This window comes from Serpula lacrymans (genome assembly GCF_000218685.1).
Source record: "Serpula lacrymans var. lacrymans S7.9 unplaced genomic scaffold SERLAscaffold_3, whole genome shotgun sequence".
Taxonomy (NCBI): Eukaryota; Fungi; Basidiomycota; class Agaricomycetes; order Boletales; family Serpulaceae; genus Serpula; species Serpula lacrymans.
This window is the reverse complement of record NW_006763292.1, coordinates 2,265,111-2,281,744: the sequence shown is the minus strand read 5'-3', so window position 1 is coordinate 2,281,744 and position 16,634 is coordinate 2,265,111. Positions and strand designations below refer to the sequence as shown.

General features: G+C 48.0%; 6 protein-coding genes across 6 annotated transcripts; 3 read left to right on the top strand and 3 right to left on the bottom strand.

The window, feature by feature from the left end:
* Nucleotides 1-82: 82 nt before the first annotated feature.
* SERLADRAFT_380519 (uncharacterized protein) lies at nucleotides 83-1,742 on the bottom strand (the record flags this gene model as incomplete). Its single annotated transcript, XM_007314746.1, has 7 exons — nucleotides 83-190; nucleotides 261-486; nucleotides 552-568; nucleotides 638-714; nucleotides 767-866; nucleotides 948-1,364; nucleotides 1,404-1,742. 7 exons carry the CDS (start codon nucleotides 1,740-1,742, stop codon nucleotides 83-85), a joined length of 1,284 nt encoding a protein of 427 aa, XP_007314808.1.
* Nucleotides 1,743-4,133: 2,391 nt separating this feature from the next.
* On the bottom strand, nucleotides 4,134-5,936 carry SERLADRAFT_446040 (uncharacterized protein; the record flags this gene model as incomplete). Its single annotated transcript, XM_007314745.1, has 8 exons — nucleotides 4,134-4,328; nucleotides 4,379-4,404; nucleotides 4,455-4,580; nucleotides 4,630-4,788; nucleotides 4,842-5,094; nucleotides 5,149-5,441; nucleotides 5,514-5,697; nucleotides 5,786-5,936. 8 exons carry the CDS (start codon nucleotides 5,934-5,936, stop codon nucleotides 4,198-4,200), a joined length of 1,323 nt encoding a protein of 440 aa, XP_007314807.1.
* Nucleotides 5,937-6,269: 333 nt separating this feature from the next.
* SERLADRAFT_359892 (uncharacterized protein) lies at nucleotides 6,270-9,801 on the top strand (the record flags this gene model as incomplete). The annotated part of the gene is made up of 13 exons (XM_007314744.1): nucleotides 6,270-6,513; nucleotides 6,604-6,718; nucleotides 6,816-6,902; nucleotides 6,971-7,094; nucleotides 7,169-7,344; nucleotides 7,417-7,520; nucleotides 7,572-7,657; nucleotides 7,711-7,815; nucleotides 7,873-7,980; nucleotides 8,041-8,166; nucleotides 8,227-8,286; nucleotides 8,358-8,861; nucleotides 8,922-9,801. The coding sequence occupies 13 exons, from the start codon at nucleotides 6,270-6,272 to the stop codon at nucleotides 9,423-9,425; spliced, it is 2,343 nt and encodes a 780-aa protein (XP_007314806.1).
* Nucleotides 9,802-12,002: 2,201 nt separating this feature from the next.
* On the top strand, nucleotides 12,003-13,875 carry SERLADRAFT_434527 (uncharacterized protein; the record flags this gene model as incomplete). The annotated part of the gene is made up of 4 exons (XM_007314743.1): nucleotides 12,003-12,016; nucleotides 12,077-12,509; nucleotides 12,562-12,638; nucleotides 12,708-13,875. 4 exons carry the CDS (start codon nucleotides 12,003-12,005, stop codon nucleotides 13,873-13,875), a joined length of 1,692 nt encoding a protein of 563 aa, XP_007314805.1.
* A 111-nt stretch (nucleotides 13,876-13,986) lies between these two features.
* SERLADRAFT_366315 (uncharacterized protein) lies at nucleotides 13,987-14,202 on the bottom strand (the record flags this gene model as incomplete). The annotated part of the gene is made up of 1 exon (XM_007314742.1): nucleotides 13,987-14,202. The coding sequence occupies one exon, from the start codon at nucleotides 14,200-14,202 to the stop codon at nucleotides 13,987-13,989; it is 216 nt and encodes a 71-aa protein (XP_007314804.1).
* Nucleotides 14,203-14,226: 24 nt separating this feature from the next.
* On the top strand, nucleotides 14,227-16,134 carry SERLADRAFT_406093 (uncharacterized protein; the record flags this gene model as incomplete). The annotated part of the gene is made up of 15 exons (XM_007314741.1): nucleotides 14,227-14,288; nucleotides 14,351-14,429; nucleotides 14,488-14,501; nucleotides 14,568-14,580; nucleotides 14,629-14,666; nucleotides 14,724-14,733; nucleotides 14,791-14,808; nucleotides 14,863-14,888; nucleotides 14,948-14,973; nucleotides 15,111-15,135; nucleotides 15,455-15,473; nucleotides 15,517-15,585; nucleotides 15,747-15,865; nucleotides 15,966-16,038; nucleotides 16,120-16,134. The coding sequence occupies 15 exons, from the start codon at nucleotides 14,227-14,229 to the stop codon at nucleotides 16,132-16,134; spliced, it is 606 nt and encodes a 201-aa protein (XP_007314803.1).
* Nucleotides 16,135-16,634: the final 500 nt, after the last annotated feature.

Below are 16,634 nucleotides of genomic sequence, written 5' to 3'. Positions count from 1 at the left end.
TGGGGGGGGTTAGGGGGCGTAAGCTAAGACATTGGCGGGTATATAAGGATAATATGAATATGGATATAAAAGCAAAAAGATTTTATGAATTATCGTTCTCCCTTTGCATGATGTTCTCCTCGATGGCTCTACATTGTGAAAGGAGTTGGACGTTGACGGCACGTCCACAGGCATTTCTAATGAAGGGAGTCTGGCAATATCCAATATCACGTTAGCACCCATCGCATGCATCTCCCCCCCCCTCAAAAAAAAACACTCACGTTCAACAGCTCACTGGGATTCGGCCTCGAAGAAGAAGGTCGGGAGCAAAGACGCAAGAAATCGTGGAAAGCTCGTGAGTAATATTCAGGATGACTTAGAGAAGGCCACTGATCGCCAATTTCGCGAGGATCTTGCACATCAGCGAATGGCGGCTCCGTCTGGGCCAACTCCCAAACAGTAGCGCCCAATGACCATACATCTACCTTCATTGCGTTATAGGCGCCACTGTAATAATAATAAAATGTTCAGTTATAGCGGTATAAAATGAAAAATGAAAATAGACAACGTACGCTCTCATCTCTGGTGCCTAGATGATTTCAAGAATGGACGAGTGTCAGTTCACGAAAAAATAGGTTGATGGCTTGGGTTTGCGTACCTGCCAGTATATCACCCCGACGGCCTCAAAGCACATTGGCGCATCTCGAGCGAGTCGAGCGGCATTTGAAAAGTCCGCTAGATGATGGCATCAACGAGAGAGGGGCAGGAGTAAACACTGATGACCAACCAAGTTTAACTACACCACTTGAATTCAATAGCAGGTTATCTGACCGCACATCCCTATGCGCAATATGTTGTTTCTGCAAGTACTCCAGAGCGAGTAATACCTAGATGAAGCACAAAAGGATTCAGTCAGTCAGTCGGTCACAATTCGTGCTACGAAAGCACACTCAAAAAAAAGGCCTCACATCGCTTGCAAATCTCCCAATCATGCGCTCCTGTAGAGAAAGACCCTCGCTCACAAGACCCACCACATCCGCCAAACTCCTCTCCATAAGCTCCATCCTGATCCACAACGAGTCATCCACAAGGTCCACATACAGCGCATCCATGCACAGGATATTCTCGTGCCTGATCCCCTTCATCACCTTCATCTCTCGCTGCAGATCTTTGAACTTGGCCGAGCCCGTTTGCGGGATCGCGATGCTCTTGATGGCAAGATGAGATGAAGACGTGGGAACGCCGACGACGTCATGTTTCAAGACTCTCGCAGCGTACACCGAGCCGCTGTCTCCCTCCGCGACTTCTTGTAGATCTGCAAACAACTGGCGTGGATTGGCGGGAACGACGAATTCACGTAAAGGCGCGATTGCTTGGGCAATCCACTGAGGATACTGTTGAGCATGCAAAGAGAGGGGGGACACGTCCAACGATTCCTCTGCATATTCTATTTCTTGCCCATCGACGTCCTGTTCGATCTCTATCACGGAGGAAACCGAGTGCGTCTGCATCGAATCTTCATCATCACCATACTCATCGCGAACCACACCTCCAAACGTATCAGTGGTGGATATCAACAAAGACAGATCGGGACCGAAATTCTTTTGAAGTGGCGAGGGCGATATAGACCCTTTGGAGAATATTGGTTTTGGCGTGTTTAGAGGCGCGTCTGGGCAAGATGATGATGACGACTCTGAGAGAGACTCCATGTTGGTAGAGCTGGACTCGCTGCTGAAGAACGAGCTATGCGGTGAGCCGCGCATCGGTGAGGGCGGTGCGATGATGGACGGTGTCTTGTAATATCTCGTCGACTGACGCGGGGTAGAATCCGTTGACAACAAACCTGGAGATACAGGCGCGTGCAAAGTATCCTCGTTCCGTCTAGGCAATCCCCCTTCATCTTCGAAACCATACGCATGCTCATCCTCCTCTTGACCTTGATCACCATTCGCAGCGAACGACGCGTGATCGATCACGTTTGCAACTGCTCTTCTCGCTATAGAAGCATCTTTTACGATGGTGGCACCCGTCACAGTCACCGTAGACATACCAGAATCACGATTTGGATCTCTCTCACCAGTATTAAGGAGTGCTTCATCGCCATCTCGGTCGCCATCCAGATGCTCTGCATTGTGATTTGCTGCACGTGGTTCAATCAGCTGGATCTTGAACGCAGCAGGAGGCGGTACTATGGGCGAATGACCATCACTCAACGCCGGTGTCAGAATCGTATCTGGAGACTTTGGATAGAGTGATGTTTCTTCTGCGTCTGATAATGCCATGAGTTGATCTCCTGTTGGCATAATTGCACCCAGCGATACATCAGGAAGGATTGGTGGGATGGGCCTTCGGGGAGGTGGAGGACGTCGCGAAGTGGAAGAGCTTGGCGTTAAAGGTACACGCAACGTAAGCGAATCCATTTCAGGTGACAGAGATGACGGAGAGCCGAACGCCGACGGGCACGATTTGGAAGTCGAAGGCGTCTTAACCTCGGGCGACTGAGCGGGAGGGGATATGGCAGAGAATAGAGACCCTGCCCAGTCGGTCAGGTCGTTATCTTGGTGGAAGGATAATCGCGGAGGAAGTGCTGTCAGACGATTGAGACGCTTGTCGACAACCTGCTTCGGCAGCCCCTGTGGTTCATCCTCTTCCGGCTCGCCGCCATCATGACCATCATCCCGGGTATCTTCACGGGGAGGAGTTCGAGAGGTACTCGCCTGACTACGTCCATTCTTCTCTCTTGAATAGGTAGAAGGGTGTGCTATCGACTTGTATGCTGGAGGAGGAGAACTGGGATCTGGGGACAGATCATTGGTGACGTGCCATAGCCGCCGGGGAGGTGTTCGAGGAGGGACTGGGGCTATAGTGGGAACTGCATGGTTTGATGAGTGGTCTGATGCTGATGGGGTGATAGGCCGTATCTCCGGAGTTCGACTGTTGACGTCGGGAGAGCTATGGTGTGTGTTAGACCGATCATTGATGAACACGTATTGTGCATCGGAGTTAGGACCGTCGGCTGAGGACGATGACATGAACGATAGCTGACGGGACGATGCAGACAGTTGGCGTCCGTGGGTCCCTGCTGAGGAAACGCTGTGAACGCCCAAGGAAGGCGTGTGGGTCAAGTGTGGGTAAGAAGACGAGGCTATGGAGCCGTTTGTCGAGCTTCTGGGGAGAGAGGTGGTGCGAGGGAGAGGGGCGAGGAGAGTAGCTGGAGAGTTTGGTCTATCTGTATAAAGGTATTGCGCGGTGGATTGACGCGCAGCGTTCCGTCGAGAGTGTATCGCCATGATCTCGTCCTCTGAGAAACCTGCTTCTGAGAGGGCCGAGGACCAGGATGGAGGGAGTCCGATGTATCTATACAAGAGTTAGTGTTAGTTTGGTACGACTGACGACAGCTGTGAGACCGCACCCTTCGTCGACATGGATGTGATGCTGTGGGAACGCGTTCAGTAAAGGGCGAGACAAGCGCATATATGCTATGAAAAATACCTGGAAGTTCCAAGGGGTCGAAATGCCGTCGTCGTCGACTGGTTCTGGAGGCGGACGGTCTGCATCTTCAGCCTTGAGATGGGTGGATTTGGGAGCCCGTTTTCCAAGGGAGGAAAAGTTGAATAAGCTTTTCTTCTGAGAAATGGCGCTTCTGATGGAGGACGAGGAGGACGCGATGTTGTTGTCGTGGGTGTAGGGTGCAGATTCTGGGGAGGGGAGGGGGGGAGAAAGAGACGAGCCAAGGGAGCGGAGGGAGACGACGGAGTGGGAGGGAGCGGGCGAGGGTCGTCTGGCGTAGTCGGGAGAGAGCGGAGTGGTGGGGAGAGAAAGAGGAGAGTCGGGGGAGAGAGAGGTCAAGGAGCGGTTGTTCAGATAATAGGGATTATCCTTTGGTGGAGGCAATGGCGGTCGTGCCCTTCCTTCGCCTTTCGAGCCAGCAAACTTGAATACCTTCAGCGTAGAAAAGCGCGAATTGTTCTTCGAGTTGGACGCCATCGCCTACGACAGACTCGATAGCATAGATTATCCCCGTATTTTCTGTCTTTGTTGATGGTCAAGAGCAGGTCCCAAGGCGATGACAAGTCTGCCCACTTTCACCCACGGCCCTGCCAAAGTGGCGCCCATTCGCTAATCTCTTTTTCTCTGATTTTTTCACTCCGCATCACCTCACAGTCATTTCTATATAGTCTACGACTAGTCCTAGATACATGACCTATGTCTCTCTAATCACCTCCGTTTCAGCCTCGCTTGCGGGAACGTCAGCGGCATCCTCAGCACAGCCCGCTTCGTCTCACTCGCGCTGTTCGGCAATCCAAGCCTCTTCAGATCTGTCTGCGTCGCCTTCTCTATCTTGCAGCCTGTAAATAATTAGCTATACAACACAGTTCAGAGAAATCCTAGTTCCCACCTAGCGACCTGAACAGCGTGTTGATTCTGCAAGGTATCAGAGAATGCTACCATTAGAACGTGGTTATAACACGCACTTCGTCACTGGCTGACTCAAATCAGCTGCTATTAATGTCGTGTCCGTAGAGAAATCATCAACTCTCAGACACAGCGCAAACATGTATGTCAGTATCGTCGTTTGCGTTTGTGTCGTGGTTTGGGCACTATAGACTCCATTAGCTCAGCTGGCTCACACCATCAATTCGCGCTTACTCGGTCGACCCTCGAGCAGTCTCCGTGAACCTCGACAGCAAGCCGTCGATAATCACACTCGGTACACCATGAAGCTTTTCATGAACAGCCTGTTTATCTATTCTCTTGAACGTTGATGCGCGAAATGCGAGCATGGCGGCGATGTAGAGCAGTATCTTACTGTAGACAACCAGTTAGATGCATTATGCACGATAACGGGACCTCGCACTCACATGTCGCTTTTCTTTGGTGTCGAGGCTGAGAACACTACCCGAAGGTGCTGATTAACCCAGCTAGATCTCTGATATGGCAGCAAGGCGACCCTATTTTGATCGTCATTGGCAGCTATAAGTGCAGACGTCGACAACGCTCTCCACTCTACTTCCGGTATAACGTTGTGTAGAGGATACACACCCTCGGCATCGAAAGCGTCGGGATTATATGGGGGAATCAGGCGTGCACTGTCTGCGGTCGCTTTGGCTTCCTCTGCAAAATAATCAGCCACGCGCATACACCTAGTACAGCGAGGAGTGGACGTACCCTGCGTAGGGAGAGCCATGGTGTTCTGCTCTATCCTATCTTGCAAGTGCCCAGCTACGCCTTCCATAGCAGCAGCATCGACCTTGTTCCTCTCCCGTGCTTTTATGGCAGCCTTGGCCTTTTTGGTACCAAACGTTTCACCGAGGGCAGCCCGTGCTTCGAGGCGCTGCATTGAGGATACCGCTGCAGGCTCTAGACGTTTCAGGGCCTTTACTTGTTGAGTAAGAATGTGCAGAGGCGCAGGGCGAAGAGTGGTGACGCCAGTTTGTTTATTATGGACACCCACAAGATACCTGACATCGATTACGACGATCCCAAATATCCATTAGATACGAATAAACGTGCTAGAAACGACTGGCACTCACCTACATCCCGCAGATGCTCTTTGCGTCTCGTCGGAAGAGAAAAATTCGACCGAGTTCGTCTCGCCCGCAACTATTATTTTGTCGTCTGCATGTACCGCCGTATCATCGTTTCCCGAGCCTTTATTATTGATCTTATAGCGTACAAAGGGTGTGTTTTGCGGTGGTTTGATGGACGGAAAATTGACTGAGGATGGGGTGGCGCGTTCAGCAAAACAGCCAGCTCCTTGCACTCCGCGTTCTCCATGAGCACAAGTGCAGAAAGCGCTACTTACCCAGAACCGGTCCCGCCTGTGAAGTAAGTGTCTCCGATACTTCAAAGGTTACTTTTCCAACGTCGTCTGAGCCGCGTTTTCGTTTTTTAGAAGAAGTGGAAGCCATTGAAGGTGGTTTGCGAACATACGAAAACGCTACAGCCACTGCCATTGGGCCACCGAGTCCGCTCCCTGGTCTGTTCCACCTGAGAACTCACCATTTCTATGCTGCTCATATTTCGCATCATACCCCCAGTATCCTCTTAATTGCTATAATCCTGCTGCTATATCGTTATTACTTTTGTTTTATTTTCTTGTGGCTTTTCCCCAGTTCTGCGCAAGGAGCACAACTGCACTCCGTTTCCATTACTAAGGTTTAGCTTTCGCCTTGTGACTTGCAGCCATCATGTCCAAATCACGCCCAAGCTCGTCAAAGCCGGAGAGCAAAGGCCCTCACCTGTGTCTCACACCTGACGGCCAGGTCAAGTCTGAAGACGGCCCATCCATGCCTCTTCTCGACGTCAAGGCTGAATCGCCAACGCCCAAGAGCGACGAGTCCACCCCAGCACCCTTGCCCGATGTCAAACCCAAACCCACCGGGCCCCAGCTCATCGGTCATCTGCCTCGTGCAGAGGAGGATGCCATGCGTACTTTTACTGAAATACATGAGAATCACTACCAGTATGGTACTCTGGGGCGTTCGAGAGAAGCCTTGGAGAGTATGACATGCGACTGTCAGTTTGAACCTGGTCAGTAAGACTCATTATGCGGTCTTTCCCCCCTCCTATGTAGTTTTTTTTTCGCATCGTTCTGTATCCAACCTGCTTTCTTTCTCACAGGCGTAGATAGACCCTCTGATGCGTGCGGGCACGGCTCGGACTGCATCAATAGGCTCACACAAGTCGAATGTCTGCCTGACGACTGTCGATGTCGCTCTTTCTGCCAGAATCAACGGTAGGTATATGCATGACAACCCCTCTCCCGCCCTCTCCCCCACTTCACTCACAAATTTCTAACCAACTCCTGCCTTATCACCACAAAAAAAACCTAGGTTTCAACGTCGAGAATATGCCAATATCAATATCGTGCAGACGGAGAAAAAAGGGTATGGTCTTCGAGCTGCTGCTGATTTGCACAGGTAGGCTCTTGGTTTAATGACTGTGTGCTTCCCCCACTATATCATACCATGGGATTTTTCCACATCAGGGACGCCTTTATCTATGAATACGTCGGCGATGTCGTCAGCCATCCTTCATTCGTGAAGCGCATGCGCGAATACGGCGAGCAGGGAATTCGGCACTTTTACTTCATGATGTTGCAAAAAGATGAGGTACGCCGTCTATAGACCCATGCCGTCATAGTCCCTTTTTTTTGTGTTTGCTCAAACCGAGCCTGCCTTGATAGTTCATCGACGCAACGAAAAGGGGGGGAATGGGTCGATTTGCGAATCATAGCTGTAATCCAAACTGCTACGTCGCTAAATGGACGATTGGGAACCATGTGCGCATGGGCATCTTTGCGAATCGGAATATTGTGAAGGATGAAGAACTCACGTTTAACTATAATGTCGATCGATATGGGTCTGTGCACATTCATTCAGTCCTTTCATTCATTCATCGTGATAGCTGAGTGTGGGTTATCGTCTTTTGTAGGCACGAAGCACAACCTTGTTATTGCGGGGAAGCGAAGTGTGTGGGGTTTATTGGTGGGAAGACTCAGACTGATATTGCTGCGATGGATGATCTCTATCTTGATGGTATGTCAATCAGTATGGTGTATCATCCTTTTGCTTGACAAATCTTTTCAGCCCTTGGCATAACGGATGAGGTCGAGAAGCTCGGACTAAAGGGTAGTAAGAAGAAGAAGGGCAAGAAACTCGATGAGGACTATATGGTCAGTGAACATCCTCCCTTATTTCATTCCAATAAATACTCACATCCCTTTAGCCCATACTCAAGCCTCTCTTGGAGAAAGACATACCCAAAGTCATCCAAGCTGTTCGGCAGACTCAGAGTAGGAAGGTCCTGTTCAAGCTCCTGACGCGCATAAAGGTTTCTTCTATTTCCTCTGTGTGCTATAAGTCAGAGTACTGACATGTGAGGGGGCAGATAACGGAAGATCAGGCTGCGTTACGACAGATAATGCGTTTGCGTGGGTTCAGTCTTATGACCAACATTTTGGAAGATTACACCCGCGATGTGGAGATAACTACTGTCGTGAGTGTCTTCTTGTCATTCTTTCTGCGATAGTCAGGTTTTGAGAGTCTTGTTGTGTAGGCATTGGAAAGCATGGAGAAATGGCCTTTGATTCAGCGAAATAAAGTCGATGACTCGAAGATCAAAGTGCCTGTGCAGCTATGTTCCGAATCAGACAACGAGGCCGTCAAGGCCCTCGCTCAGAAAGTAAGTTTTCTTTAGAACTTCTATCGTGGATGACGAGCTTGATGCGAAATCAACCTCTAGCTATTGGATCATTGGGAGACACTCGAGTATGCATACAGGATACCGAAGAGACTCAAAGCTGTACGTAACACTACTTCACATGCTTCCCCTCTTCTTCCGTCTCACCTTCGTTCTTTTTATTATTATCGCAGAACGGCGAAGAAGAAGTATCAGAAGACCATTCTGTTATTGTTATCGAGAACGAAGAGGACAGCTCGCGGCCTTCCAAGAAGACGAGATGGGACGATTTCGAGGAACAGCCCAAGTTGGCACTCAAGCCGCTGGGGTTCCGGGGCGCATCGAAACCAGTGTCTTCATTGGGTGAGGCACATGCACACTTGATGCATTTTAGCACGATGCCGCGCAAGCCATCCGCTCCAGGCCGTCAGGAAATAGCGGCCATCATCGCTGCAGCCACTGCCGCAGCGGCGGCGGCAGCAGTGGTCCCCCCACCTCCTCCTGTCGTGGAGGAGAGTAGTACTACGCGCAAGAAATCGTCGTCGTTTAGGTCGCATAAAAAACAGCAGAGCAAGGAGGAGAAGGAGGCTAATAAGGAGAAGCGTCTTGTTAAACTTGTGGGCGCTATTGTGGTGAAATGTATGTCTAAGCATTCGAAGAAGATGGACCATGAACAGTTTAAGAAGCATGCGAAAGAAGTATGTATCCCCCTCAGCATCGTCTGGTGTGCCCAGCTAATTTCATGGCTGATTTACTAGCTAACTCATATCATTGCCGAGAAAGAAAAGAAGTCGTCGAGCTACAAGGACGGAAAGCTCGATGCGCTGTCAGATGAGAAAGTTACCAAAATCAAGAAATTCTCCAAAGAATATATTGCCAAAGTTCTGCGGAAACTAGAAAAGACAAAACGCAAGCCGTCTTCGTCGTCTGGCACTCACGACAAACGCAGGGATTCTTCGATGACACTGCGGTCTCCGCAGCCAGATGGCGATGATGGCGATGGAGATATGGCGATGACAGTCGAACAGGCGATGGATATGGATGGAGATTCGGCAAGTGAGGATGGCGATGCGAATATGGACGGTGATGACGACGATGATGGGGACCGTACGCGGGTGGAGGGGCTGGGGGAGCATGAACTACCTCCAGAATCGGCCACGCCCTCCGATACGCCTCATGTAGCTGACCCCCGCCTTCGACATCGCGATGAAGAATCAGGATGGGATCCACACGATGGGACAGTCAATGGTACTTTGGCGTGAATATTTATTATCATTCCCGAATGCTTTGTATCTATACATATTATTCGGTCAGGAAGTGATGTAGTAGTGTGTTTTCCTGTTAGAGGTTCAGTATGTGGAGGATAGGTGATGTTGCGATTGGTGTGTGAAGAGGGTGCTATGAACATGGTAATATGGCAGTACTGTACATTGATGGAAACAACATGATATTGGATATATATATAGTGGCAGGCTTCTAGCATATGTGTGCGAATTTTGCGTGCGATAGATGTTAAGATAAAAAGTCGATGGGATCTGGGTCACTGTCATAGTCGTGTTGCCGAAGAACGCTGCTAGCTTTGATACGTTGTAGAACGTCTTTTGGAGGACCTTTACGAATTGCCTTTGGCTTGGAGACCTATAGCAGAAAGACAATTAGCATTACATAGATAACCACCTGTTGTCTGCAGCCCAGGAGACTCACTGGTTTCTTGGAACCCGATCTGCCAGCTCCGCGAGTATTTTCTTTCTGATTTCTGGAAAGGAGGGTCAGGCTACGAGCAATTATCGTTATGGTTAGTTGCATGACATTCAAGGTGAATCGCCAAGCACGAAGATATCGCATGTACTCACGTTTTTTCCGACTTTTCCTGCTTAACACCACTGGTTATCTCCTTTGGAGCGTCGTTGGTGATTTCTTTTGAAGTCCTGCCAGAAGTAGACTCTTTGACGTCACGGAGAATGGCTTTTGCGCGCTTTGACTTGGGTAGAGTGCTTTCTTCCATTTCCTCCTGATCTTCATCATCGGAATATGCCCGCTTTGTAGGCTTCTTGGAACTTTGGAGATCTGTTTTCCGTTTGGCGGCTTGTGTAGGCACGTCTTCATGTTGCTCGTCTACCGTTGGTGAAATGCACTCCACGTCATCGTATTGTTCAGGCTTCACTGAAGCAGGTTTAGCCGGCTTCTTTGGGCGAGCAACACGCGCGTTAGTTTTTTCTGCGATGGTTTTGTCCTTGCTATTATCCTGTTCCTCTACATCTTCTGGTTCCTCGTGATCATGAATAGTTATGGTAGTGGTAGATTTGACTCTCTTCTCTAGATCGGTGTTTTTATCGCGCTTTGGCGGCTCAGATTCCTTTGTTGGTGGAGGTTTGACAACCGCTAGCTCTTCTAATAAACCAGATGAGTTTCAAACAAAATACAGTGACACAGATAAGGATACTGACGACTGTCGCGGCCTTTCGGTGAAGGTACATCTGGTAAGTCTACATCAATTTCTTCTGCATTTGGAGTCTTCTTTGACTTGGTGGTCTTAGCCCTCGGTTTTCTGGAGCTTTTGGATTTCTTCTTAGAGGATGGCCCGTAACCAGAATCCACGGCATCCGATTCATCATCTGTCTCAGCAGAGCGCTGTCGCTTCTTTCCCTTGACAGTACCTTTCCGTCGCGGCCCAGCTGTTGTGTGCTCGTCATCTAAGATCATTAGCATTAGCATATATTCACCGTCGAGAACTGAACTACTCACTAGATTCGACATCTTCAGCATCTGGTGGTTTAGGTCTTGACGTTTTGCCTTTTCGCTTGGTTTGTGCTGGTTCAGCGTCCAATGTATCTGCGGTTCGTGAGTGGAAGTACGACTTATGTTCGTGCTTGTGATAGGCTTACCTCGCAACTTTTCTACGATTGGTTTAGCTTTTGGTGCTTTCCCTTTTCGCTTTGGCACGGATGTTGTTGTAGTAGATGTAGGCACACTTTCATCTAAACATATCTTAATAAAGGAACCATAGTATGTGTGCGTGAAGTTGGACTTACTTGGTTCTGTTTTAGCTTTTCCCTTTGCTGAATTTACGGCTTTCCCCCTGCGTTTGGCAGGAGCCTTTTTGAGTTTCGACGGTCCTTTAGGAATAGTGAGAACTGGAGTATGAGGACGACATTGAGCGAGATAACAGCTAACCTGCCACGGCTTGGGTGGTGCCCTTCCGACCTCGTTTCTTTGGTGCTGGCAAAGGAGCTTCGGTGACGGGTGCATGATCGTGTTTATTAGAAAGAGCCTTGTCGCCTTTGACTATTTCCTGAATCTCATCGTGTTTACTGGCGGAAGGGCCTTTTCCTTGAAGTGGAGACGGGCTCTGATAAGAGCTGTCAGCGGACTCTCGGCTCTTTGGGGGTGATTCTCCAGAGACTGTGCGAGACAACAGGATATCGATTAACGTGTTTTTCGCGGCTGGCACGAATATTCTGTAGATAAATGCATGGTCTGGGTTACATGGAATGAAATGAAGTAATAGCTGGAGCGCGTACCCTCCGCGATCTCTGAAACGCGCCTGCTGTCTCTGCAAACGCTGAGCCTTGCTTTCCTCCACTGGCACCGCAAGCATGTCCAACCCAGATAATAGATGTTAATAAAGACAGGATTATCGTGCGTGGGTGATGCCCTCTGGTTATGTCGAATTCTGTATTTGTTGCCACCAATACTAACTCAAAAGTGGCTGCACCGAGACGGTCGCGTCACCTGTGTCGAAATGGCAGTTACATAACTGGGACTGGATCGAATCCTTACACCATTGCCGCCACGATGTCTGTGGGTCTGACAGGATATGCTCTTTCAATACAACCACCATGCAATCCGCATTGTATGTTCTCTGTGTGGCACTTGCCCCCTGCTTTCTGTCCATATTCTACCATATTCATAGATTCATGTCCGCCAGCAAACCCTCAACTTGCCCTCAAGGATACGTGCTGCAGAACCAAGTCACTCATGCCAGGTTTCTTCCAGTAGAAGCAACTCATTCATTCACATATCCTACTGTGTCCATGCTGTTGTCTGTTCGTGCATTGGAAGAACATTCCTTAGATCTCGTCTATGGATGCCTTTTTGGTTATGGCCGAGTTTGGGGCACAATAACCGGTCTGCGTCCTCGTGGATACCTCCAGCCTTCGCATAGCAGGAGGACGATACTAGACAAGTTGCTCCATGTTCTGTCAAGCAGAGGTTACGATAGAGGACTTTTTGAAGATGCTTGGATGATGACCATGCCCAGTTTCTTTGGATTCGAGGGTATTAACCCCCTCACTGTGTATTTCTGCTATAAGCGGTCTGCTGAACTGTGGGTCGTGGTCCTCGAGGTAAGCATCCGACTACCTTTGATGTTGGCACTAAAAAGCAGCGTGGCTCGAGGTTCATAATACATTCGGAGAAAGCCACGTCTACTTGTTAGAAATTGGAAAGGATGAAGAGACAACACCAACCAAAGGGTCAGTTCTGTTATCTGGAGTGGCCATATGCGCAGAAACCTAAACTAAATGAATCACCGGATATCCTAGTTTCGACCACGAGTGGAAAGCTATTCCTCGAATGTTCCACGTATCACCATTTAATGACCGATCCGGTCATTATACGGTGTCCATCAAGTCACCCTCGCATCCACCTTGCTCCAGTATCTCGCACCCGAAAAACAGCCCTCCTCGTCCCTGCGTGCGCATCCATTTCCATGCAGCCTTGGAACCTGCACCAGACACAGATCAAGATCAAGGCCATTCGCTAGAGAGCTGCGGGCCTCTCAAACTCACAGCTCTTCTCCGCCCGACATCCTCTTCTCCGCTGACAACACCGAACCTTCTGAGGACGCTCTGTAGCATGCCTTTCACTCTATTGCTTTCTATGCCACGCATCTTATACCAAGCATATATTCTTCATTACCGTAAACGTCTGGACGTATTTATACGACCAGAACCATACCCTGTGAACAGGACATCAGTCTCAGGTGATGATATACCCTTAGAAGGTGGTATGAAATGGCAGGATGAGGGACTGCTCGAGGTATACGCTAAGAAACGAGTCTGCAGCTACTTGGGGCGTCGAGCGGATGAAACATCTATCACCATCACTCTGGTGTCAGCGAACCCATCAATTCTACCAGTGGTTTTGGCTCCGAGTTTCCAAAAAAACAACTCCGAAGCATGTGGCCTATGTCGTCATATCACCATCCACTTCCTTTCTTCGCGTTTTTACACCATTTGCTTGATGTCACCTTCTGCAAAACATGCTCTTCTGCTAGGAAATAAATCAGAACATCTGTTCATGACTTCTTCAGCGGAGTTATTTGAAGAACTCTTTTCCTCTCATCTCGTAAGAGGTTTGACCGTAAGCCACATACAACCACTCTCCAGACTTCTCCGGCTATCCCAGCACGTGCGCACACAGCCATTACCTCCTGTCCTTACTTCTCCAGGCCTTTCCTTCTCAGCTGTTCACCCGATAGACGCCCATTTGACCTCAAGTTATAGCCGGTGTGTGAACCTTGCTGTCATCTGCGCAAACCTTGCGCTGGAGTATCTTGAAATGAGGTTATACCAGGTTGTACGTGCCAGAATCGTACGAGGGAACGAGCCTTGGCTGAAATGGGAGAGGGCACGACGCGTCTTTGTCGAAGGTAGAATTTCAACCACAGAAGATTCTGCTGCCTGTGACAGTATTCCGAGGACAATGTAACCATCTATTTTGTTTGTGTAACATGGCACCGGGTGATCATGTATTTCCCTGTGCAGAAACCGGCGTGAGTGTCCACATCAAACCTCAGGAGTGGAGTGTCACAACTGCCGTTCAGGTGACATGTGAGTTTGATATCATGACGTTTGGCATGGAAGCCGTGTCCGTAGTGAATAAGTGTTGAGTACTCCCGCCGGGATGATATGGATGGATTCGGCGTAGTTCTAATAATGGATTGACACTGGTTTGGTTCCGAGCGTATATATTGAAGAATGTCTCTAGGTTTCCAACATTTGTGGTGTTTCTGACTGTAGATGTGCTGCCGCTCATTCAAGTTTCCCAAGGTTTGTCAATATGTCGTCCCCTGCAGCTATGATTATGCGGGGGCCCTTGTTGGGTTCTCTGATTGGTGCGATGTACGTTTGTTACTCGGTGACTTTCTTTGAGCATCGCTGACCACATTCAACTGGATTGGCAGGCTGTATGGTATGACCTGCTATCAAACGTTTTTTTATCTTCGAAATTATCCAAAGGATAGACTCACAATAAAAGTCATGGTGAGTACTCTATCCATAGCTGCTGATCTGAACGATCGATCTCAAGTTTTTTTTATAGGTGTATATCATATGGTTAGTAAAATTCATCCGATCATGGTGTTGATAGAGCCTACGATTATTCAAACGCGTCATATCCAGGTTTCTGGAAACTGTATATACAGGACTTTCACTCAGCACCATTGACTGCTATTTAATTCAGAATTTCTCAAATGTGGAATCATTGTATACCATCCATCGGTGCGCCAGGCAGTTCTCTATCATATTTCAGGAAATCTTACCGATATTGGGTTCCAGACGATTTGCAGTGAGCTTTTTCATTAATCGGTTATATAGGGAACAGCTAAAAACATGTGTTTGCAAGGTAACATTCATGACCGGCGTGAGTTTATTTTCAAGCAACAGCTTTGCTTATTAAATTCACCGTTATCACAAGATGCTTCTTAATTATGTGAATAACTTGTAAGTGAAGTCTCGAGTAAAATTTTGAAGAATTTGCTGAAGACATTTCTTCTATTAAGATACTACATCTGGCGAATATGGAAGCGTGAGTAGCTATATCAGCGGGATTCATTGCTTGTATAATGCTTTCAACGTGCATAGTCGGCGGCAAGATGTGGATTACGATCTTTCTGGTAAATGTAGTTTATACCGCTGTTACTTAGTGCTAACTCCTGTATCAAGGTTATTTTTGCCTCTGTTCGCTTTGGTACGTTGATGTTGAAATATTTTCATGTTTGTGGTGTTAATCCGACACTTACTATAAGGTGTTGGCATCAGCTTTTGCGTCTTCAGGTTAGGAATCTAATTATTCGTGTATCCAAAACAGCTAATTGATTAGACTTTCAGTCTGATTTACTACAAATCGTGGTCTGAGAACAGACAACATGCCTACGTAAATGACATTCTATCTGGTTACATATACTGTAACTGAAATGAAGGCCAGGCTTTGGGTGTTGTAGGCAATGTTACGTCCCTCGTGGGCGATGCTATGATAGTTTTCGCCTTTGTTTATTATCTACATCCAGGGCGATCTGGGCTTCCTCAGTAAGCGTGATTGTGAGCATATCGCTCTTTGATTACTCAACAGATTTGGCAGGATGCGCCGACTTATCCATCGTTTGTTTGTGTATACTATAGGGGCTGGTGGACTTACCTCGTGAGGATGATTAATTATGATGTACAGAGTCCACTGAGTCGTTAACTACTTTTCACAGCTTCATTGAAGTGATTACGATGATCATGGTATATTTAGCTTCGTAACGCTTCAAGCTGGGATTTATTTATGCGAGACCTTTAGATGTTTTTGATTCCTGACAGTCCCACTTGGCTGGGGGTGGTGCTAATTCAAACAAGGCGTACGATTCTAGTTCTACCACTATTTCAATCAGGCTTACATCTGCCTTGTCGACAGTCTACGCAAACTCAGTACTTGCGTCGTGAGTTTTCAGGTATTTTTACGAGCTATTTCTGAGCCTCTTTTTATTGCAGACTAAATATCAGACATTCCCATGCAAAACTGCTGCATTCCTCGACTAGCTCTAGCACTGCGGTCATTACCGACTTAAGGTTCCGTGGACACACGACATTTACTCAGTACGACGGTAGAGAAGTGAGTATGCTTCACTATGAATGCAATGCTGTCTCGTATATATGTATATATAACGCTCACTGTGTGCTGTTTTCGTTGCAGTACGAGACTTTATAGGTTATCAGCATATTGTAGGCTCACCATAGGCTTAGTGGACATACCTGGTCAGCCAAACCCTTGGCCCGATACTTTGACGCTCGATGGGCAAACTAGGGAATACGGCGCTACTCGTTGGGATTTAAAATTCTCAGGAAGATCAACATATAAATATGCGATCAAATTTCCCAATGGGTGATGAAACGCTAAAGTCGGGATGGTAGTTTTTAGGATATCTGTAATCTATATATTGTATATGCTATTTGGGTCTACTACCTTCCTAGGAGACTTGGGTTAGGTACTTTGGGCGATGGCGGAATGTGAATATCGTGAATCAAACGGAGATGCGTCACGGACAACAATTTGAAAGTCAGTGAATATTGCCAAAGCAAGATTCTGTTTTTCTACTACCATGTCGATACCATCATATAACGTTCATGTCAATTTCGTGAGGACGTCAAGGAATGTCAATGTTGACAAATGGGACTCCAGTGAGCGCGCTTACAACTAATATCTATTGT